The sequence below is a fragment of the Macaca mulatta genome, chromosome 18 (assembly GCF_049350105.2).
Source record: "Macaca mulatta isolate MMU2019108-1 chromosome 18, T2T-MMU8v2.0, whole genome shotgun sequence".
Lineage (NCBI taxonomy): Eukaryota > Metazoa > Chordata > Mammalia > Primates > Cercopithecidae > Macaca > Macaca mulatta.
The window spans coordinates 10,507,165-10,532,025 of record NC_133423.1 but is presented as its reverse complement, the minus strand read 5'-3'; the positions used below and the strand labels follow the sequence as shown (position 1 = coordinate 10,532,025).

At 36.1% G+C, this 24,861-nt stretch overlaps 1 protein-coding gene across 3 annotated transcripts in view; it reads right to left on the bottom strand.

The window, feature by feature from the left end:
• The window catches only part of RTTN (rotatin), a 195,039-nt gene that overhangs the window by 151,975 nt on the left and 18,203 nt on the right, over nucleotides 1-24,861 (bottom strand). For all 3 annotated transcript variants that reach the window (XM_077974806.1, XM_077974807.1, XM_077974808.1), the window contains exons 11-14: nucleotides 13,514-13,684; nucleotides 5,559-5,771; nucleotides 3,621-3,733; nucleotides 2,764-2,890 (exon numbers count right to left, since the gene is read on the bottom strand). In XM_077974806.1, the coding sequence (XP_077830932.1) occupies nucleotides 2,764-2,890; nucleotides 3,621-3,733; nucleotides 5,559-5,771; nucleotides 13,514-13,684 (624 nt within the window). The remainder of the gene's footprint in view (nucleotides 1-2,763; nucleotides 2,891-3,620; nucleotides 3,734-5,558; nucleotides 5,772-13,513; nucleotides 13,685-24,861) is intronic.

Sequence of the window (24,861 nt, the reverse complement as noted above, 5' to 3'; positions counted from 1 at the left end):
TCTCAAAAAAAAAAAAAAAATCCAGAAAATAAGTATAGCCAAGGATGCAGAGAAACTGGAATCCTTGGACACTGCTGGTGGGAACATAAAATAGTACAGCCACTGTGGACAACAGTATGGCAATTCCTCAAAAATTAAATACAGAATTACCATGTGATCTACCAATTCCACCTGGGTATATACACAATTACAAAAAGATGGAAACAACCCAAATGCCCATCAATGGATGAATGGATAAACAAAACGTAGTATAGGATGAGTGTCCTTATCTGAAGTGCTTGGGACGAGACGTCTTTCAGATTTTGAAATTATTTGGATTTCTTAATATCTGCATTATAATTTCCAGTTGAGCATCCCTAATCTGAAAATTCAGAACCGGAAATGCTCCAATGTGCATTTCCTTTAAGTGACATTTCAGCACTCAAAAAGTGTCAGATTGCAGAGCCTTTTGGATTTTGGATTTCCAGAATTGGGGTGTTCAATTATACAGACATTAGATTATTATTTTTAAAAAGGAATGAAATGTTGATATATGTTACAAAATGGATGAGCTTTGAGAACATTATATTAAGTGAAATAAGCCAGTAACAAAAAGACAAACGCTGTATGATTCCACTTATATGAGTTGCCCAGGGACGCCAAATTCATAGAGACAGAAAGTAGAAAGGTGGCTGTCAGGAGCTGGGAGAAGGGGAAAATGAGGAATTACTGTTTAATGACTATAAAGTTTCACTTTGGGAGATGGGTAATGGTGATGATGGTACAACAATATGAATGTACTTATGCCACTGAATTGTACACTTAAACATAGTTAAAATGGTAAATTGTTTTTCTTTTTTCTTTTTTTTTTTCTTTTTTTTTTTTCCAGAAATGAAGTCTCACCCTGTTGCCTAGGCTGGAGTGCAGTGGCATGATCACAACTTACTGTAACCTCGACCTCCCAGGCTCAAGCAATCCTCCTGCCTCAGCCTCCCAAGTAGTTGGGACTACAGGCACATGCCACCATGCCCAGCTACTTTTTTTTTTTTTTTGTAGAGATGGGATTTCCCTATGTTGCCTAGGCTGGTCTCAAACTCCTGGGCTCCAGTGATCCTCCTGCCTTGGCCTTCCCAAACGCTGGGATTACTGGCATGAGCCACCACACCTGGCCTAAAATAAATTTTACGTTATATATCTCACCATCAAAAAAAAGGAAATTAGACAAAGCTGAGGAAAGAATTAGTGTTCTGAAAGGAAACCACTGAGAAATTCTACCCAAATAAAACCTAAAAAGATATGGAAAATATGAAAGAAGGCTTAAAAGACACAAAGGGTAAACTAAGAAGGTCTAACACAGGTCTAAAAAGAGTTCCACTTGGAGAAAACAGCAAGGATAAAGAGAAAAGCAATATTCAAAATAAGCATGACCAAGAATTATACAGAAGTAAAGGCAGATTGAGTGTTCAAAGCAAAAAGTCCTAAGCAAGATAAATGGAAAATCATGTATGCATGGAGACACATTTTAATGAAACCGCAGGGCACCATAGAAAAGGAAAATATTTTAAAACAAACTAGAGAAAAAAAATTAAAAGAAATTATAATTAACTGATATCACACTTCTCAACAATGATAGAAGCCTAATAAGAATTAAGCAATACTGGCAAAGTACTAATAAAAACTAGCAGTCAACCTGTATTTTATATGCAGTCAAATTACTACTCAAAATAAAGTGAAATCATGACATTTGCAAACATATGTACACAGTCACAGACTGTCACTGAAAATATTGAAAAACTTACTTCAATTAAAAGGAGACTGAACCTAAATATTTATCAATTAATAAAAGGAAGCATATTCAAACTTAATAGCAATTAAGGTGAATGAACTAGGTAAATCTCAAATCCTGCTATATATGCTAATCATGCTGTATATAAAATTCTCCCTATTATTTATTAAAGATACAGCTTTATAAATAATGTACACCAACTGGATGGGAAGAAGATACACCAGCTGTGTAAGAGTGGCTAGGCTATGTTGGTGGGAGAAGAGAAAGCAAAGAAGCTTCCTCTATAACTGGTATTTTTCTTTGAATAAAAATGAATCAGAAGTAAAAATGGCAAAATGCTTTATAAATTTTTATAAAATAAATTTATAAATAAATTTTTATAAAATAAATTTATAAATAAATTTTTATAAAATAAATTTATAAATAAATTTTTATAAATATACTTATTATAACCAAACAGTACTTACAAGAGTGTTAAATACAAAAGGACACCTTCAAGAGTACATAGGAATACATACACTTTTAAATACTGCCCTATGTACAGTGTTCTTTTCAATATTGAAATATTTAATATTCTATGCTTAAATATTTTATCATTTAAGAAGACAGAAAAATAAATGTTTCAAAAGAAAAGAAAAATAAAAAAATAACATCAAGAAAACAGAAATAAAACCATAAAATCTAGGCAATAACAACCTACAAGGTTTCCTGGGTGTAGAAATCACTTTTGAATACCTGGAAATCAATTTTCCTTATAATTTTTCCATCACTAATACAGCATAAATGTAATTCTTAATAAAACTTCAAATAAAGCAATTCAAATTGCTGGACTTACTAAGTTAAGAGAATGTAATAGTACAAATTTTCCAGAATTGACTAGTAATTATCATCTATTTTTATGGGATATAGTTCTTATATCTCATACAACAGGTCAAGTAATTTAAATTTGAAGGCATAACAAGAGAGTCTACTGTTTGTTCTCAAAAACAAAACCTCACCTTCGTGATTTCCAGACAGCAGTGGTAAGTTTCGGCTTTCACTTGTGGCAACGGGTGAGACAACATATGGAGAAGCGCCTTCTGACTTTCTCCTTGTAGTAATGGACTGGCCTGCGCAGATTTCCAGCTGGTGAAAAAGTAAAACCACCAAGACATCTGAGGCAAGTCAGTTACTAAGCAAAAGACTGCAAAGCTAACTGGAAGGGATTTCTTCCTACTCCAATTCCTCAAACTGAGATCTTATTAAAAATAACTGATATTAGCAAGTACTTACCACCTAAGCACTTATTTGTTTCAGGGCAGAGAAGATTCTGTTTTTAAGACTATTTTTGAAAACCCAAAATGTCTTTAAAATCCCCTACTCAGTTGATGTTTATCACATCACAGAATTTATTCTTTCCAAAAGCAATAAAGACACTAAGTTCTAAATAGAAATTTGCTGATGTCCTCAAAATAAATTAACCAATACACAGTGTTTTCTAAAAATCCACACAAGAAAAAAGTACAAAGTAATAAAAGTTACAAAACTCTCAAATTATTAATTAAAACTTTAAAGATAAATGAACAATGTGTGTGAATAGTCTGGATGGATAGCAAAAACAAATGTATAAAAATCCAAAGATCATTCATTTTGATTGCGGCTATGACATTTTTGAAGTTAATCTTGAAAATAACAGTTAAGTCTCCTAATGCAGCTGTACATATACCCTTTAAAAGTCAGACACGTATAAAAGCAATTAAACTAAAAAATAATAACAACAAAGACATAAGGTCAGCTTCACTTTCACTGTTTCTAAGTTTACGCACACCCTAAGCGTCCAATAATAATATAATCACATTAAGAAAGAAAATATTACATCTTTGAACAAATGCTGATGATTTCCTTTATTAGGGAGAAATGCTGATGATAGGAAAAGCTACGCAAGGCTTGGTCTGCCAGCTCCACTAATTCTAAGAGATTCTTCTCTCCCTAAAAAAGAAGCAGAATGGAACAATAAATGTCAAGTTCATGTGCAATAAAATTCTCAACAGCTAACTAAGCAGCTTCAAGAAACTAGACCATTCCAAGACCATGAGATTGTTTACATCTGTTTATGTCCACTTGCTCATCAAGCAACCTAAAAATGTCAGCCTAGGTGGAGAAATGTACGAAAATTCCCTAGCTAAATGCTACATGAGACTTTCTATTATTTAACTCTGAGTAAGCTTAAAGTTACAATCAAACTGCCTGGTTCGTTGATTACTTCTTTGTAGCTCTACCTCCCCTAATAAAAGTAGGGCTAATGTATTTATTATAAACCTGCCTCTTGTAACAGCCTGACCACTAGGAACATACAGGACATTCAACACGTGTGATTAACTGACCATGCAAAATGCCACAGAGGCCAGACACAGTGGCTCACACCTGTAGTCCCAGCACTTGGGGAGGCCGAGGCGGGCAGATCACTTGAGTCAGATCAGGAGTTCAAGACTAGCCTGGCCAACATGGCAAAACCCCGTCTCTACTAAAAATACAAAAAATCAGCTGGTTGTGGTGGCATGCGCCTGTAATCCCAGCTACTTGGGAGGCTCAGGTGGGAGGCGGAGGTTGCAGTGAGCCAAGACTGCACTACTGCACTCCAGCCTGGGAAACAGAGTGAGACTCCGTCTCAAAAAAAAAAAAAAAAAAAAAGCCACAGAAATACTTCAACTTAAAGACACAATTCAAAACAAGAAGCCAGGGGTACTAACATGTGGCAAAAGGAAAAGAAAAAAAAATAAACTATAGCAGTAAATAAGAAAAATTATAAATATCAGGTTCAAGGCGAGGCACAGTGGTTAACACCTTTAATCCTAGAATTTTGGGAGAACAAGGTAGGAGAACGGCTTGAGGCCAGGAGTTCAAGACCAGCCTGGGCAACACAATGAGACCTCATCTCTATAAAACAGTTTAAAAATTAGCCAGGTGTGGTAGCATATGCCTATAGTACTAGCTGCTTGGGAGGCTGAGGCAGATGGATTGCTGGAGCCCAAGAGATCAAGACTGTAGCCTAGGCAACAGAGGAGGCTGTCAAAATAAAAATTTAAAAAATTTCAAAGAAAATAAATAGGTTCAGATACATTCTACTGTAGGCGCCAAAATGAATAAGAATTTTATCCCTAATTCCTCAAGATCTTCAGGATCCATGTCCTTATTTTCAAACAAGAAACAACTATTGTATCAATGTCTGCCTCTAAGAGCCATTAACCCTTTCATTGATAACATACTAATATTCTAACAGTATTTTTAAAAGGGATACTGACACATAATTATTGCTGTAACACTGCCGTAAAGTCATCCTAACACATTATAAACAATGTAGTTCATGACTGTACTTAATATTTTTTAAAAATCAGGCTTTATATATAAGTATCTATAAAATATTAAGGCAAAAACATGTCTACAAGCACTAAAATAGCCCTTATAATTCTAGTTACATCAACTGTCATTCATTTCATATCAGTAAGTCACTTCATAGAGGTACTCAATATTAAACATCAAGACATTTGTAATAACCACTGCTTTTTTGCAAATCACTGATATTAGGAATATACATCATTAATTAATCTAAAGTCTTTGTTTTACTTCTATACAAATCATATCCTTACTTTAACCCGTTAAATAACAGGTTATTTATAACTGACCCACTCAGGAATAATGTATCCCTCCTGTGACAATTCAATTATATGTCCATCAATTTGAAAAGTATAGATTAAATTTTCTAAATATGTCAAAGGGATTTGAAAGAGATATTAATCAAAATCAAAATTTTTACCTCCTTCTCAATATCAGACAGGAAGTTACAGGTGCATTCAATTGAATAAACAGCCTCTGCAGTTCGTTTATAAATACTGTAGTTTTCAGAATTCAGCTGTTCCAAATAGGCCACAACAGCTTCATGAATATTTGGATATTCCAAAGAAACAGGCATGTCCAAAGAAAGGAGAAATAATGCTGTTGACATAGGCTCTGGTAAAAACTCGCTTGCCTTGATGAATTAAAAAAAAAAAAATTAAAACTTTGTTTTAAAAAAAACTTATTTTAGAGAAACATGGTGGGTTATAGTCTTAATCTAACCCAGCTTCCTTTTTTTGCAATTCTTTGTCAAAAAACTGAAGCTTTTTCCAAAGAAAATCCCATTTCCCAACACATCATTTACCTCTACCTCTTTGTCTTTGCTCAATACAAAATGTCTGAAGTCCAAATACCAACTCTTCCTCAAAGACCAGGATACTAACTATCTTCTTCCCCAAACCAACTTCTTCTCTCCCTGAGCCCTACACCTTGTATATACCTCTGCTATTGAACTAAGGCATGAGGCCTTTTTCTCTAAGTATTTTCTGTACATGTACACAAATCTCCACAATAACCCATTAAACTGAAGATGTTCAGCCATCCCATAGCTGAACATGACAGAGCTTATTAATGACATATTAATAACATGAAATCAAGTATAGCTACAGATTGATTTGAACAGAAATGGATTTTTTTCTTTGGTTTTGTCTTTTAGAGGGGATAGTGGAAATTCAATATAATATTTTAAATAGTTCTAAAATATTCACAGAAGATAGCCCCTTAATTAGTATAAAATCAATTTGCACAAATGAAATATTATACATATTATAAATCAATAGATTTAAAACTGAAAGAACTATGGTTTTTTAAAAAATGGTTCTAGTTTTGTGACAGGATTATAAATATAAATTAAAGAAATAAAAAGGACTAAAAATTCGATGTCCAGAGAAAATCTCTTGACAAGGCTCAGTATTACGGTTGAAATGCTGCCTTTACAAAAGTGGGTTTGGTCGTGATTTATTTCATGGATAACCTATTTCAAGGATAATCATTAACTACCTGAAAGTCTAAAAGCTGAATCAGCTAAACGATAATACCTTTAAATGAATATAGTTGCTAAATGAAGATCAGAAATGACAAAAATCAAAATTTTAGATTACACAGACACGACAAACCTCCAGATTAGTAAAACAGCAGCTATTAGAAAGTAAAGAGAAATTTCATTATTCTGTGAAGAACTATCCTTTTTTGGGGTGGGGGGAGGAGGAAAAAGAGAAACTCAGTTACCTGCTCACCTATGACTCACTCACTCAGCGAATATTAATTGGGCCTTACTGTGTTCCTCTACTATACACCAGGCACCTCTCCAGTCCTGGGAACCCAGCAGAGAGCAAAATAAAACCTCCGCCTGCATGAAGCTCACATCCCACTGAAGAAAGTAGAGCGTAAATCAATAAACTTCCTAAGATGTTAGGTGTGGCTAAGAAGTGTTTTAAAACAGGATGGGAAAGATGGAGAGGAACAGAGAAGTAATGTGGAGTGGAGGCAGGGAAACGCTACTTCTCCAAAGTAGTAGGGGAAGGCCTCGCTAATAAGGTGACATTTAAGTAGAGCCCTGGAAGGGTCAGGAGCCACGTGACTATCTGAGGGAAAGCATTTATAGAAGAGGGAAGAGCAATTACAAAAGCTATATTTGGTAGCAAGGAAGCCAGTGTAGCTGGTTCTGAGGGATGGAGTCAGAAAGGAGAGGTGGGCCAGATGAGTTAAGGCTTTGGGTCATCAGAAGGACTTGTCCTCTGCTGGAAGCCACTGGAACATTTTAAACAAGTATCAAAATTCGTCTGTAGAGAACAGATGATAATGTGTAAAAGTGGAAGCTAAGAGACAGAGGACTTTACTGCAGCAATCCAGGCACGACAGAATGGTGGGCTTAACTCAGGTATTTCAGATTCTGTATAGGTATTCAAGGGAGAAATGACAAATTTTGCTCAGGGATTATATCTACATATGAGCAAAAGAAAGGAATCAAGGCTGACTCCTAAGGTTTTTGCCTGATCAACGATCAACTTGCACAACGAAGTTGCCATTTACTGAGACAGGCAAGACTATAGGAAGAACATATTTGGAAGGGGAAGCAAAGAATGAAGTTTGGGACATGTTCAGTTGGAGACATTTATTGTCATCCAAGTGAAGACATCAAAAAGGACACTGGGTATAGACAAGTTCAGAGTTCAGGTTATATGTCTGCTCTGGAAGTATAAATTTGGAAGGCATCAACAAACAGATGGCATTTAATAATCACAAATGGGATGTATTTCTTGAGGGCTACAGTCAGTCCCAGGGTTCTACTCCTAAAGAGTTAGGAAGATGAGGAGAAATTAGCAAAGGCGATTTAGTGAGTTGGGTACTGTGCTAAGAGAGTAAATCCTAGTGGATCTAACTCTAAAGGCACCGCATTCTAGTTTAAGAGAGTTCTGACTCTAGTCAGAAAAATAATAGCTGCTGTGAGAATTAAACAAGCATTAAGCAGAGTATATGGCATGTAGCACTCAATAAATATTAATTTCCTTTCCTCGCTTCACCACAAAGGAATTCCAACATTTCACCCTGCATACTCGTATTTAAAACTCTTGCTATCTCAACAACTCAAAGCCCCATGCTAATGTCATCAGCTAATCCTTACATGGCCCAATGGACTAATCACAATTTACACCCCCGATCTAAGATAGCTGTACTGCATATATAAGCATTAGTCACATGGCATTGGAACTAAAAGTGAAGATGTTTCGATTTAAATCCACCACCCCATTAGATAAAAAATAATCAGCAACATCATCTCATGTACATTGGGAGGAGGGGCTATAAATGTTTCCTCTACACCTAGCCACTCAGCAGCCATGGCATAGTTCTATGAGTTTGTTAGAAATGCCAGCTCTCAGGCCCTACCCTTTACCTGATGAATCAGAATATGCAAGATGTGATTAAGAATAACTCTAAGTGATATGTTTGCACATTACCGTTTGAAAAGCACTGCTCTCAGTCACTCAACTGGCTTCACCAGGTCATTAGATCTTTTTATACACCTCCCTGAAAAGCTAAAGACCTTGTGTTAGGCCGGGTGCGGTGGCTCAAGCCTGTAATCCCAGCACTTTGGGAGGCCGAGACAGGCGGATCACAAGGTCAGGAGATCGAGACCATCCTGGCTAACCCGGTGAAACCCCGTCTCTACTAAAAAATACAAAAAACTAGCCGGGTGAGGTGGCGGGTGCCTGTAGTCCCAGCTACTCGGGAGGCTGAGGCAGGAGAATGGCGTTCTTCCTTACCCTCAGTGAGCATCAGTAGCTAAGGAAGAGTAACAGCAGTTCCTAGGATGCTCTGTGCTTCTGCTTCCAGAACAGAGCTAGTACTTTTACCTCTTACTTCCCAGATGTTTCCCCAAACGAAATTACCTTCATTTGTTTTACCAACCACAATATTTGTCACAAGATTACCAACGTATCATTTTAACCTATACATGAGCATTCTCCAAAATCATTTAAAATCAACAGGTATCAGTTTCAAAACAGGACATTTTGTCAAACTTAGGAAATCTCTACATAGATTCATATTTATTTTCCAACATTCAAATTACCTATTTGGTCAGTGGCAACTCAAAAAAACCACTTTAAAGGCAGAGTCCAAATTCTACTTCAAATGTTAGTGGGCTAGCAACAGACAGAGGGCAGCAGAACCTTACATTTATATAAACCAGAGAAGAAATTTAACAGCAATGAAATAACATTCTTGTTTAGATCTCACTTTAAAGTACTTAGCCAATTAATCAAAACAAATATAATCATCTAAAAACAAATACCTTAATTACAATCTCCCACAATGATCAAAGTTGTTTTAATAAAGTTCCAAGTTATATATTTAAAATAACTACCAAAAATTAGATATTGATTTGTTTTTAAAAATGGAAACAATACAACAATAACTACCTTTTCTTTAAAAAAAAAAAAAAAGCATGGAAAATTAACTTTACATTATTCTAGCACTAAGTAAAATTACTGATTTCTATTTTGGTTCTGGTCCAAATAAGCACTTGATGAAAAAATACAATCAAAAATAAACTACATGATGCAACTGATAGGATAAGTTTTCCATCAATACTTCAACCCATAGATAGATTGATCATTTGCAATACTTAATAACAAGCAATTGTAGCACCACTAATTTTTCAGTTATATAATATTAAGGAAGACACCCATATTTTAAATTCAACTCCTGTCTTAAGAGACTGGAATTTTTCCATTCTTAATGCTTATGCCTTGAAAAATTGTTACTCTTCAAAACAAAAAAGGACTGCAGAAACATAATGACTAGTGAATACAAGTTAGAAATTAAAAGTAACACAAGTGATGTTATTTTCCTTAAAGCAAAATACTGTATTTAAAATGTAATCGTTTTCCTGGATCACCTGATAACACATTGTGTATATAAGTGATACTTAGAAAATGGACTTTGGGCCAGGCACGGTGGCTTACGCCTATAATCCCTGCACTTTGGGAGGCCAAGGCAGGCAGAACACAAGGTCAAGAGATTGAGACCATCCTGGCCAACATGGTGAAACCCCATCTCTACTAAAAATACAAAAATTAGCTGGGCGTGGTGGAGGGCACCTGCAATCCCAGCTATTCAGGAGGCTGAGGCAGGAGAATCACTTGAACCCAGGAGGCGGAGGCTGCAGTGAGCGGAGATCACGCCACTGAACTCCAGCCTGGCAACAGAGCGAGACTCTGTCTCAAAAATAAAAGAAAATAGAGTTTGGACTATATGCTCTACAGAATTCTAGGAAACAAAGCCGCAAATGTTTAATAACTAAGGGCAACAAAGAGGCATAAGGAATAGTTTTCTCGTTTTCATAATTTCTCCCACACCTGCATTTTAGTGTGCCACTCCTTTGTCTTTGTAACAAGAACACCACAAAATACTGATATCTGAATGATCTGAGATACTTTTACCACTAACATTCAAATTCAGAGATAACCTCACATTTAAAAATACAGTCAGAATATTTTAAAGAAATATTTACACATATTAAAATCACCTTTAACAGACTTCATACAATGGAATATTTTGTAATAAAAGTTAAATTAATGCTATAAGCAACAATAGTTATGAACCTCGAAAAGGAGTTGAGAGAGTACCTACTTTATAATTTCATTTAAACAACATTCAAAACAGGCCAACTGATCTACAGTGACTGAAGTCAGAAAGCAGTGTGGCTCAGAGAAAGAGGGAGAGGTAACAGATGGGATGGGGCCTTTGGAATGCTGGTAACATTCTATTTTCTGTTATGAGGTTGGTCACTTTTTAAAGACAGATACATTCACTTAAGTAGAAAAAGCACGGAACTATGTACTTTTCAGAATGTATATGAAAGTTTAAAAAAAAAAAAAAAGCCTTTACAGATTTAATGTATTTTTCCTGATAGCATTTTAAAAATAATTTAAAAATTTAAGTGTTCTGATTAAACTAACAGTGCACAATTTCAGAAACTGCGATTAGCAAACACACAGAAGAGACACCAGCCTTGGACACTTTCAAAAAGTGCTTCTTTTTAATAATTTCCCCGCCATATATTCTCACAATTATCTTTTCCATGTACTACTCTTTTTATCCATTCTTTAGCTAAAAACAATAAAACCTATGAAACTATAATATTTTTAACTTATGCTTATAATAAAAGCACATGTTTAAGCATTCAGCCTTTGATCTAGTAATGCCCTTATTAGGAATATAAGAATCCAAAATACGAGTAAACATGTGTAAGTAGCAATTCAACATAGTGTTATTTATCAAAATACCAAAAAAAGAAAAAAAGAAACGTAAAAGCTTAATTTCTGGAGTCCTTGTGGAAATCATAGAACATCTTTCTGGTAAAATATTAGCAGCCATTAAAATTTATGAAGTGTTTAGTTACACAGAAAATGTATATTAGATAATAAGAAATGGTTTTTTTAAAAAAAAAGAATCAATAGGCTGGTACAGTGGCTCACGCCAATACTCCTAGCACTTTGGGAGGCGGAAGTGGGTGGATCACCTGAGGTCAGGAGTTCAAGATCAGCCTGGCCAACATGGCGAAACCCCGTCTCTACTAAAAAAATACAAAAATTAGCCGAGTGTGGTGGCTCACACCTGTAAACCCAGCTACTTGGGAGGCAGAGGAAGGAGAATCACTTAAACCTGGAAGGTGGAGGTTGCAGTGAGCCAAAAAAGTGCCACCGCACTCCAACCTGGGTGACAGAGTGAGACTGTCTCAAAAACAAAAACAAAAACAAAAAATTAAAAATAAATAACTTTTATGGATGCTGTCAATTGGACTTAAAGCAGAAAAGAAAAAAGCCTCAAAACTAACTTGAAATTATGAATGAATTTTTATTCTTCATACATCAAAATGTTTTTTAAATCAACATCTTATTTTCTGAGTAAAAGTTAAAAACTGAAAACACCAAAGAAAAGAAAGGGCTAGGTAAAATAGAAAAGTAGGAAAAAAAAAAAGTACTAGAATAAAGACTAGCACAAAAGATAGTTTATTGCTATCATGGGCAGAAAAGCAGCTTTGTGAAAGACACCTAAAGCAACATGTTAATCAAAAAAACAACTTTCAAAAGACATATTAAGGTATGAAATCATATATTACATAACTCAAACTACAAATATGTTTAGACATAAAACAAGTTACCAAATATTAACTAGGTGAATCAAATAAAAACCAGGATATTTAATCCCACCAAAGATATCTTCTGAAATTCTTTTGATCAGGTGCTAAAATAAAAATATTAAGCAATTAAGTTGCTGGCAGAAAGGAAAGAGAAACACATGTGACCAAAAAAAAAAAAAAAAATTCCCTTACGTTACTAAAATACACCACACACCAGTAATTTACATGAAATACAACAAATACAATAGGAGAGTCCTCAGAAATCAACTTCATCAACACTTAGAAACTAAAGCACTGCTAACACTATTTTTAATAGACAAAACAAGAAAAAGAAAAGGTTCCAGGACATTAAGATATGCTAACTACAAAATAATTTCTGAAGCAGTAATGGAAACTATTGTTTGTATTCTACGTGTCAAGGAACTTGGGAAATAGTGAATAAGTAGAGAACTCTGACAACATGTACCTAGCTGAAGAGAAGGAAAGGCTACTCTTGATATTAATGGTAAGAACCAAGACACACACTGCAGAGATAAGATCAGTAGGCTTTCAATGCCCTCCAATCAATTAAAAGATACATCAAGTGTACCAATTATATATGTATATATGTATGGAAAAATGTATTCGTATAGAAGACATAATCTCTTCCCTCAAGTGATCCCAAAGTTATTAAAGAAATGAGACCAAATAACATATACATCTATATGTTATTGTTTGACTTATTTGGTTTCATTTCTTTAATAACTTTGGGATCACTTGAGGGAAGAGATTATGTCTTCTATACGAATACATATACGTATATGTATATGTACAGATAACAGCAAGTCTTGTCTTTTACAAAATTAAGCTCTATAAGGCCAGGGAATAATTCTAACCTATTCAGTTTTACATCCAGCAAGTAATACTGCTAGCCCACTGTAGGCAATCAATAAATTATTCACTGAATGAACAAGGAATAAACAAACAAATGTACAGACTGCAGTAAAACATATGCAATAAAAACAATAGCAAGATTAAAAAATAATTTCCCATCAAATGTTTTGTCAAAATTGTTCAAAATGTTAGCCATTTCTCAATTTCTACATTTCCCATATAACCTGTTACACTTATTTTGAAAATGGCCTAAAGCACAATACCTTCACACCATGAAAAGAGCAGCAGCAATTTACAACAGAGCATTTATTTAGAATAGTCAGTAAATTCCAAATGAGCGGCATTACCTGCCTTACCTTTTCAACAGGGAGAAGCGTTTGTAGCAGTCGAACTGCAAACAGGGAAATGCTGATAAAGGCCATTCTGTGGTGCACAAGCATCACCTCTGGTTGCTCCAAACTGATACTACTTTTATGGTAGCACATGGTTTCTCCAAGGGCTCCCAACACCAGGAGCAGTTTCTCTTTCTGAAAACATTTACACAACACGAAACAGAAGAAAACAACCAATATTACGGGCCAGTGTACAAAAGCCATGGAGAACAGATTAAAATATTATCATTATCATTAAATAGGAAAAGAAACCAAAACAAAATTTATTCCTCTCTCTGAGAATTACCAATACCTGCTGACATAATTTAAAAAGCACAAAAGAATGATCAACAAACCACCTACATTTTAAAAATACAATAATCTGTAAGTATTTAATATGATCAATCTTAACTAACAATGAATAAGTATAAACAATAAAATACAAAAGGTAAATGAACCATAAATTCCTCCTAGTTTCTAGTGCTTAATTGTTCCAATGTGGAACAATTAACGCATTAACCCCTCGTCAAGTATTTCTTATGCTTACTATACGCCTAACACAGTGGCAGGCATAATGGAAAAAAAAATGCATTAGTACAAGAGAGATGATAATCCCTGTCCTCAAACTGATACCAACATTTCTAAAGAAATGAATCAAGGAAAGTCAAATAATTAAAAAGCAATTAAATATCAAATTGTATAAACTCTCTTTAGATAATAAGGTTTCAAGTGGAAAATGTTATGCCATCATAAATTTAAAAAAGAGAAATCGTATCTTTTAAACTAAAAGGTATACATTAAATATGAAGAAGAACCTATGCATAGTAGACTGACTTGTAAGTCACATCAATATAGACAAAGTATATCCCAGATATACTGATATGCCCCCATAAACTAGCGGGTAAAAGGACACCCTTAGTAAGACAGGAAAAAAAAAAAAAAAACTGAAGTACTTACTTTAATTCTCAATTGAAAACATATGAAAATAAGAATGAGAAATACCTGCAAACTAACAACAAAAATCTAATATATCAGAATTTTTTCAATTCAAGGATGACTATACAGGGAAAAACTAAATGGTATGAGGCCCAAAAATCACAAGCCGTTGGCAAGGATATGGAAAAATTGGAACCCTGGTGCATTGCTAGAGGGAATGTAAAATGGTGCAGCCACTGTGGAAACCATAATGGGCAGTTCCTCAAAAACCACAGAATTATCATATCATCCACTTCTGGGTATATACCCAAAAGAACTGAAAGCAGGGTCTCAAAGAGAGATGTATACACACCCAGGTTAACAGCAGCACCATTCACAACAGCCAAAAGGTGGAAACAATCAAAGTGGCCAATGACCAATAAATGCAGAAACAAAATGTGGTATGTTGTATATACATACAAGAAAAGGAGGCCGGGCACAATGGCTCACGCTTCTAATCTCAGCGCTTTGAGAAGCCGAGGCAGGCACATCACGAGGTCAGGAGTTCAAGACCAGCCTGACCAACATGGTGAAACCCCGACTCTACCAAAAATACAAAAAGTAGCTGGGTGTGGTGGGACGTGCCTGTAATCCCAGCTACTCAGGAGGCTGAGGCAGGAGAACCACTTGAACCCGGGAGGCAGAGGTTGCAGTGAGCCAAGATCGCACCACTGTACTCCAGCCTGGGCGACAGAGCAAGACTCCATCTCAAAAAAAAAAGAAAAGAAAAGAAAAGAAAAAAAGGGTGTTGAGCATTCAAAAGGAATTAAATTCTGATACATGCTACAACATGGGTAAATCTTTAAAACATAAAATAAAATAAGCCAAATACAAAACTAAAATAAGCCAGATACAAAAAAACAAATACAGATTCCACTTATATGAGGTAGCAGAGGCTGCGGATAGGCAGAATGAGGGGTTATTGTTTAATGAGTACAGAGATTCCATTTGAGATGATGAAAAAGTTGTGTAAATAATGATAATGGTTGTACAACAATGTCACTGCAGAAGTAAAAGGAAGACAAAATAATCCACATAAGCAAAAAAAGGCAAAAACTGTTGACAGTAGACCAAGCATAACTACACTATAAAAAGTTTAAATTTTCCTATAAATGAAACAACTTCATATTGAAGTAAAAAACAAAAATTAAAAATTTATACATAAATCCTTAACTGTCATGGGATTAAGAGTAAAAAAAAGAAAATAAAATTTAAAAAAAAAATCTTTGTGAATAAAAGGTTAAAAGTTCAATGAGTAGTAGAATTAAAACAAAAAACCTAAGCAGTATGAATAGTGAATAATTTAGGGCAAAATAAATTACAGTAATTTTCTACTGATGACATGTTTAACAATAAAGACTCAGTAAAAATGAGTCTGTGATCTGAATAACATAGAACATCAATAAAACATGTCATTGATATGATATGGATTTATAGATTTTAACTCAGTCTTTTTGAACGTAATTAAAATTAATAGCATAGGCCGGGCGCGGTGGCTCAAGCCTGTAATCCCAGCACTTTGGGAGGCCGAGACGGGCGGATCACGAGGTCAGGAGATCGAGACCATCCTGGCTAACCCGGTGAAACCCCGTCTCTACTAAAAAATACAAAAAACTAGCCGGGTGAGGTGGCAGGCACCTGTAGTCCCAGCTACTCGGGAGGCTGAGGCAGGAGAATGGCGTAAACCCGGGAGGCGGAGCTTGCAGTGAGCTGAGATCCGGCCACTACACTCCAGCCTGGGCGACAGAGCGAGACTCTGTCTCAAAAAAAAAAAAAAAAAAAAAAAAAATTAATAGCATATACTTTGAACACTACAAAGAATATAACTTCTCTTCAAGTTTCCAAGAAACACTGCCAAAAATCAACTTTAAAAATACTTTACCACAAAGAAAACTTCAATGTATATTTAAGGCTATATTTCTCTGATCCCCAAGAAATAAAACTAAAAAGTAATAAATATTTAAACCAAAAGTAGAACAATCCTTACAAGATTAAAACAAAAAGTAAAACATCCTCATACAAATAACTACTGGTCTAGAGAAAACAAACTGGAAATATAGTGACAGTCTTATTATATTGATAGGCAATTAATTCCTCCATACAGTATTTCTCCATGAAAACAGTACTAAGAACAACATCTCTATTATTCAAGATTAACTTTGATAATTTACAACTTAAATCAAAATATATATTTAAGATCTCAGTATTGTAGGGCTTTTTCTAAAAGTCTATCTACTTGTGAAATTGTTTAAAATAATCTTACTAATTCTAATGATGAATTGAGTACTTCTCAAAATATCATAAAAAGCAAGTACTTTAAGAATGAGTTTTACAGTTCCATTTCCAACATTTCTTCTAAGCAAAAGAAAAAAAAAAAAAAAGTGGTTTTTTTTGGTTTTGTTTTGTTTTGTTTTTTAGGAAAGGACCGAAAAACAACAGTAACTGGTCAACATTTTTTAATTCTTTGGGCTAAAGATGTTTAAACAACAACCCTAAAGGAGTTGATGGGGGGGGAAAGACCAGTCCTCACAGGATAGTCACAGTTTTTACAACAGAAGGTACAAAACTGAAATGCCAGGTTAGCAAAATTTCTTAAATATTACCAATAAAACAGATTTTTAGTGTAAACACAACTTATACATTACCACTGCAATATACAATGGGTTGTGGATTCCACAAGGCACCTGGAGTAAGAGACTGCAGCAGGCTCTGCCCCTCACATGCTCCCAAGGGTCCTTCCACACCGCAGCCAGTCACAGCTCCTCGTGCCAGTCTCACCAGGCACTTCCTTGATTAAAAGCAATCTCATCCTGCCTTCAGAGGAAAGGCAGGACTACTCAGCACCATGTCAAAAAACCCCTACCAGCAGACCCTCATTTATCCCACCAGTCTCTCTCCATTATCTGCACCTCACATTTCATGCTCTAGGTGTTTGTGTTCCATCTACCACCAGCCCCATCCTTTACCTCCAATCAGAACTATCCATGCCTCTTTGTCATGGCTCATGGTTCATTCTCACTCTCCACCAGATTGGGGAAAAAAAAAAAAGTTATTTTATTTGCTTGGCCAAATCCTACTTATAATTTAAAACTCAGTTCATTCAGATCTACAAAAAGCCCTCACTGAGGCTGGGCACGGTGGCTCACGCCTGTAATCCCAGCACTTTGAGAGGCCGAGGCAGGAGGATCACTTGAGCCCAGGAATTTGAGACCAGCCTGGCCAACAAGGCGCAACCCAGCCCCTGCTAAAAACACAAAAATTAGCCGGGAGTGCTGGTACATGCCTGTAATCCTAGCTACTTGGGAGGCTGAGGCACAAGAATTGCTTGAACCTGGGAGGCGGCGGTTGCAGTGAGTCAAGATCACGCCACTGCCCTCCAGCCTGGGCAACACAGTGAGACTCTGAGTCTGGGGAAATAAAAAAAAAAAAAAAGCCCTCACTGACATCCCAAGTTCATAGCTCATAGTGTTTTTCAAAGCATCATTGGCAACAAAACATAATGGCTATAAATACAAAACCTCAAGTGACCCTGAAAAATAAACTGTGCCTAAGTTATGTAGTTTCCAGGGTCATGATAATTAAATGACTTCATAAATAGTGCTTAGTGTCTGATATATAGTAAGTGCTTTATTTAAACTACCTTAGTTTAAGTGTTATTCCTGTATGCTTATCTGTTTTACTAATGTCACATTAAAAGTATCTATCACCCACAGGCATAAAAAGCACTACATCTTATTTGATACCCCAAGTGCCAAGGATATATTAATAATAGGCAATCAGGAAATGTGAGTTAAAATAACTGTCTTTGGAATGGTGGCAGCAGCAGGGAAGGTCTATGTAATTAGAGATTCCATTACCCCCGTTATCAATTCACAATCTGGTCCAAATATCCTTAATGAGCCCTTACCGGATACAAAGCCCTTATCTTTAGTTTCTTTCACAATCCTCTTAGCCCATCCTGAAGTCCTACTAACATTCTAGAATTCTACCAACATGCCTTGATATTGAAGTTACCAGTTCACAGCAGGTCAGATGGGAATTTAGAAGCAGTGAGTCACAAAGATGAAAAGACTGCTTTCCAATGACTGCAATGACAGGAATGACACAGAAGAAATGCGGAAAAGAAACAGAATATAGACCTAAGAGTCTAGGTTATCTGGCAGGAGGTGAAGGCTACTTTCTCCTTGCATGTTGAACCTAACTTAGCATATAAATAAGGAAAAAACAGACCTGATTTGATGATGGAGGACTAGGGGGAATGACACATGACATACTTTAGGTCAGCATAACTAATTTTGGTGAAAATATTTTTTCTTTTATTTACTTCAAGTAATATAAAAGTATTCAATTGGCCGGGTGCGGTGGCTCACGCCTGTAATCCCAGCACTTTGGGAGGCCGAGACGGGGGGATCACGAGGTCAGGAGATCAAGACCATCCTGGCTAACACGGTGAAACCCCGTCTCTACTAAAAAAAAAAAATACAAAAAACTAGCCGGGCGAGGTGGCGGGCGCCTGTAGTCCCAGCTACTCGGGAGGTTGAGGCAGGAGAATGGCGTAAACCTGGGAGGCGGAGCTTGCAGTGAGCTGAGATCCGGCCACTGCATTCCAGCCTGGGTGACAGAGAGAGACTCCGTCTCAAAAACAAAACAAAACAAAACAAAACAAAAAAGTATTCAATTAAGGGGGGAAATTGAAATTCCCTTCCATGCTGAGTTACAGAGTTCCAGACACGATTGATGCTACTGACATTAGCACTGTGTGGAAACACCTAGAGATTTGATTATACATCCTCAGGTACTTAATTTCTAAATTGATAGCAACATTTATTATTTTGTTCCTTTAATGACTCAACAAAAATACTGCTTCTGTCTTTCTTTTGAAAATTGGCAAAAGTATGAACATTAAGAAATTTTACTTGTTTGCTTCTGTTAAAATATAGCCAAAGAAAAGAGACATTTATTCTTTTTAAATAAGTAAAAGTAAATCAAATATAATTTCAAGTACTTCTGTTTTATTTAGCATTTCTAACATACCAACTGGCACTTGTACAACAGAATTAACCTTTAAAGTAAAAATAATTCATTGAATCATAAAGTACCAGCAGCCAAAAGTTAAAAGTGAATGACTAACTTTTACAGATAAATGTTCTGGCCAAGAAAATTTAAGTTAATTTCAGAAACAACTGATAAAGCATTCCTCACACTTCAAAGGAAAAATTTACTTGTAGAAAACCTTCAATATGTGAAAAATCTCCTAAAAGTACTACAAAATAGTGTGATAACCTTAAGGACTAAAGAAACACCAAGATTCAGAACTATTATCTGAAAACTAAAGACTTGAAAATATACCCATTTTAAAACATGCAATTTGTTTCTCTTTTTAAGAGGCTTGCCAGGCGCGGTGGCTCAAGCCTGTAATCCCAGCACTTTGGGAGGCCGAGGTGGGCGGATCACGAGGTCAGGAGCTCGAGACCATCCTGGCTAACATGGTGAAACCCCGTCTCTATTAAAAATACAAAAAAATTAGCCGAGCGTGGTGGTGGGCACCTGTAGTCCTAGCTACTCGGGAGGCTGAGGCAGGAGAATGGCGTGAACCCGGGAAGCGGAGCTTGCAGTGAGCCGAGATTGCGACATTGCTTCCAGCCTGGGTAACAGAGCGAGACTGCGAGACTGTGTCTCAAAAAAAAAAAAAAAAAAAAAAAAAAAAAGAGGCTCATGTTATGAAAAAAATACAAGTTTGGGTTTCTTTCTTACATGGGTATTGTTACTATGTAAATATCTGTACTTTATGTTCAGACCTCTATTCACAAGGATTTCAGACAGCCTGTAACAATGTTTAATTAAATACAGACCGACTTACATCAAAATAGCATAAAGAGAAAAAAACCTGATAACTGTAAGACTCAATATATACTTTTATGAGTAACAAATTTTGATTCTACTGCCCTGACAAGGTAGCAAGAGGGAAGGGAGGGAGGGAGAGGCGAAGGAAGAAAAGAAGAAGGAAGACCAGACATTAGGAATTCACATTAACAGAAGAGACAGAATGCCAAATCTTCAAGGAAGGCAAGGTTATCAGATGACAATTTCAAAATGAAAGATATAAAATGACAAATGATTTATGATATTTTGAAATGTTAAAAAAGATATGGTTTCCAGTTACATGGAGACATACTCTGGTATTCCATAGATCTCTTAAATATTATGTTGTAATATAACATTCCTAAGGCTACTACCATACACGTGTTGATTACTCATGCAAATATTACTTACCAAAACACATCTTGCAAAAAAATAAAATTTAATGCCATATTTTCTAAAATTATCTACTCTACTGAAATACGAACAGCAAAAACCAAGGTATCCTGATCTCTCCACACTTTGAATGATTATTCTAAAGTTGATCCAGAATTTTCACTCTAGATAAATGTACATTTAAGCCCCTAATAACTCACAGATACACCAGTTGCTTAAATGGCCTAATTTAAAAATTTATGTAAAACTTCCAATTCTGGCCATGAAATAATAACAAGGACTTCTCCTGTCCTTCACCAGAAATCAACTAGAAAGTGGCACAGTAGACAGTGCAGGACTATGATGCCACAGAGAAGGAAAATAAGCAATGACAGTCCTACTATACCTGAAAACAATTACTGTACAGCAAACACAGGCAAGAGAAATCCAAAGAGTCTGACAGTCTCAATGATGTTAGGAGATGAAGCTGCTTGTGGAAGCTGACATGGTTAGGAATTGTGGGAGAGCTATGCAAAGAAAGAGTTTCAGAGACCTAAACAAGTTTCCATCTAGTCCATGCTGACATTAGGTGGCTTATATTATAGGTAGATACTCTGTAAATATAGGCCAAAGATGATTACTGAGATTTAAATTGAACAAGTCCCAGGGCTCACACAAGACAACAAAACTCAATCTTTAGCCAGGCAGAGTAGACAGCATCAATAATCACTTTGAACATTCAATAGAGGTCCCAAAGGATCACACCTCAGGAGCAGAGTTTAACCCCAAGCAAAGGTTCTTCTAGGTCAGGGTTTCTCAATCTCAACACTTCCTCAAGGTTTTTTGACATCTTGAGCCAAAAAATTCTTATCTGTGGAGAGCTGTTCTGGTTTCTATTTACTAGAAGCCAGTAGCACCATTCCAGGTGTGACAATCAAAAGTGGCTCCCAACATTGCTAAACATCCTCTGGGGAGCAAAATTACCCCCAGTAGAAAACCACTATTTTAGACCCACTCTACCAAATTTTTTAAAGTCTTGAGAAAATGAAACTGCTCTACAAGTAACATAACCACCTGTCAGCCTCAAACTTCTGGGTTCAAGTGATCCTCCTGCCTCGGCTTTCCAAATAGCTGGAACTATAGGTATGCACCTCCCTGCCCAGCTAATGTTACTAATTTTTTAAGAGATAAGGTCTTGCTTTGTTGCCCAGGCTCATCTCAAGCTCCTGGCTTCAAGTAATGCTCCCATGTTGGTCTCCCAAAGTGCTTCCGAACCCTCCCAAAGTGCTTCTAAAAGGGCAAAATAAAAAATCAAGACACTCAGCATGGTAATATTGAAAAGGTCCAGCATCCAATCAGAAATTACTACACATATCAAATATTAAGATCCATAAAGAGAAAAACCAGCCAGAGGACAAGACCCAAAACTGAAATACTCAGACGCAGAAGACCTATACACTGACAACTTCAAAACATTGCAGAGACAAATTAAAGAACTAAATAAGGCTGGGCACAGTGGCTCATGCCTGTAGTGCCAGCACTCTGGGAGGCCGAGGCAGGTCGATCACTTGAGGTCAGGAGTTCAAGACCAGCCTGGCCAACATGGTGAAACCCTGTCTCTACTAAAAATACAAAAAAATTAGCTGGGCATGGTGGCACATGCCTGTAATCTCAGCTACTTGGGAGGCTGAAGCTGTAGTGAGAGTCACTTGAACCCAGGAGGCAGACATTGCAGTGAGCCGAGATCATGCCACTGCACTCCAGTCTGGGTGACAGAATGAGACTCCATGTCAAAAAAAAATAAAAATAAAGAGCTAAACAAGTGAAGGCATATATATGGTATTCATGGATCAGAAGACTCAATACTATTAAGATGTCAATTTTTCCTGAATCATCTACAAATTCAACTCAATTCCATTCAAAACCACAACAGGCTTTTTTTTTTTTTTTTTTGTAGAAATTGACATATTTGATTGATGTTGAAAATACAGAGGACCTAAAATAGCCAAAACAACTTTGAAAAACAAGAACAAAGTTGAAGGACTTACATTACCTTATTTCAAGACTTAACAGTAAGCTTCACTATAGCTACACTATAGGCCTTCACTATAAGCTACAATAATTAAGTTAGTTGGATGTTGGCATCATAAGGGAAAACTGATCAATCAAATAGAGTCCAGAAGTAAACCCATATAGAGTTAGTTGGTAAGGAATTCAGGAAAGAAAGGATAGGCATTTGAACAAATAGTGCTGAGAAAATAATTGTATACCCATAAAAAAAAAAAAAGTTCATTCCTTACCTTGTACTATATACAAAGATCCACTCAAAATCAAAGATATAAAACCTAAAACATTATGTAATAATTCTAAAAGAAAGCATAGGAAACATTCTTTGTATCCCAGGTTAGGCAAAGATTTGTTAGGTAAAATATCAAAAGTATGATCCATAAAAGAAAAATTAAGAAACTGAACCTCATCAAAATTAAGTATTTCTGCTCTTCAAAAAGCTAAATGATCATCTCAATAGAGACCAAAAAAAGGTTTGGCAAAATACAATAATCATTCACGATCAAAACTTTCAACAAGGCCACCAAATAGACAATCAATACACAAAACTCAATTGTATTTCTATATACTAACAATGAACAACCCAAAAATTTTTTAAATTTTCATTCACAATGGCATTGAAAAGAATAAAATACTTAAGAATAAGTGTTTTAAAAAGACCTAGACTTGCTCTCTAAAAATTGCAAAAGATGCTCAATATCATCAGTCACTAGGGAAATGCAAATTAAAACCCAATAAGATACCACTGCACATCTATCAGAATGCCCTCTCCCCCCGCAAAAAAAAAAAAAAAAAACTGAACATAATAGATGTTGAAGATGTGGAACAACTGGAATCTCCACAGGAATGTTATTTGTAATATCTAGAAACAACCCAAATGTCCACCAACACGTGAATGGATAAACAAATTGTGGCAAGTCCACACAATGTAATACTACTCAGAAATAAAATGAATAAACTACAGTAAGCTGTCACTTAACACATTCAACAGGTTCTTGGAAACTGACTTTAACGAAACAGCGTTACAAGTCCCATGCCATTTAACTAAGTGCTGATGAGAAAAAATAACTGGGTTTGTTAGAAATCAGTTGGCTTAAAGTCACAGTTTACGAAAACCTATCTATGATGCCAAGTGAGGAACTACTGTTCTGCTACATAAACAACATGGCTCAGCCGGGCACAGCGGCTCACACCTGTAATCCCAGCACTTTGGGAGGCCGATGCGGGCAGATCACTTGAGGTCATTCTACCATAAAGACACACGCATATGTATGTTCACTGCAGCACTATTCACAATAGCAAAGACATGGAATCAACCTAAATGCCTGTCAATGGCAGACTGATTAAGGAAAATGTGGTACAAATACACCAATGAATACTATGCAGCCAAAAAATGCATGAGATCATATCCTTTGCAGCAACATGGATGGAGGTGCATTATCCTATGCAAACTAATCCAGGAACAGAAAACCAAATACTGCATATTCTCACTCATAAGTGGGAGCTAAACAATGAGAACACATGGACACAAAGAGGGGAACAACAGACACCAGGGATTACTCGAGGGTGGAGAGCGGGAGGAGGATCAGAAAAATTACCTATCGGGTACTATGCATATGACCTGGATGACAAAATAATCTGTACACCAAACCCCCACGACACACAGTTTACCTATATAACAAACCTGCACATGTACCGCTGAAGCTAAACAAAAGTTTTTTAGAAAAAGAGGATGCCCACTTAAATAAATCTACCCTAAAGACACACCTGTACATTTATAAAACAGCATAAGCACATTATTCATTGTACATAATTTATATTAACAACATCCACCAAGAGACTGGGTTAACAAATACACAACGAAGCATTTGCTACCTATAAAAAAGAATGAGAAAATCTCACGTCTAGATAAGGAATAACCCCCATACCTACTATTCTATGTATATAAGACGTATTCTTAAGTTACAAAAACAGGGTGCAAACAGTGTATATAATATACCACCTTTTATGCAGGAAGGGGAGAGGATAAGAATCTACATACTTAGTTGCTTACATTT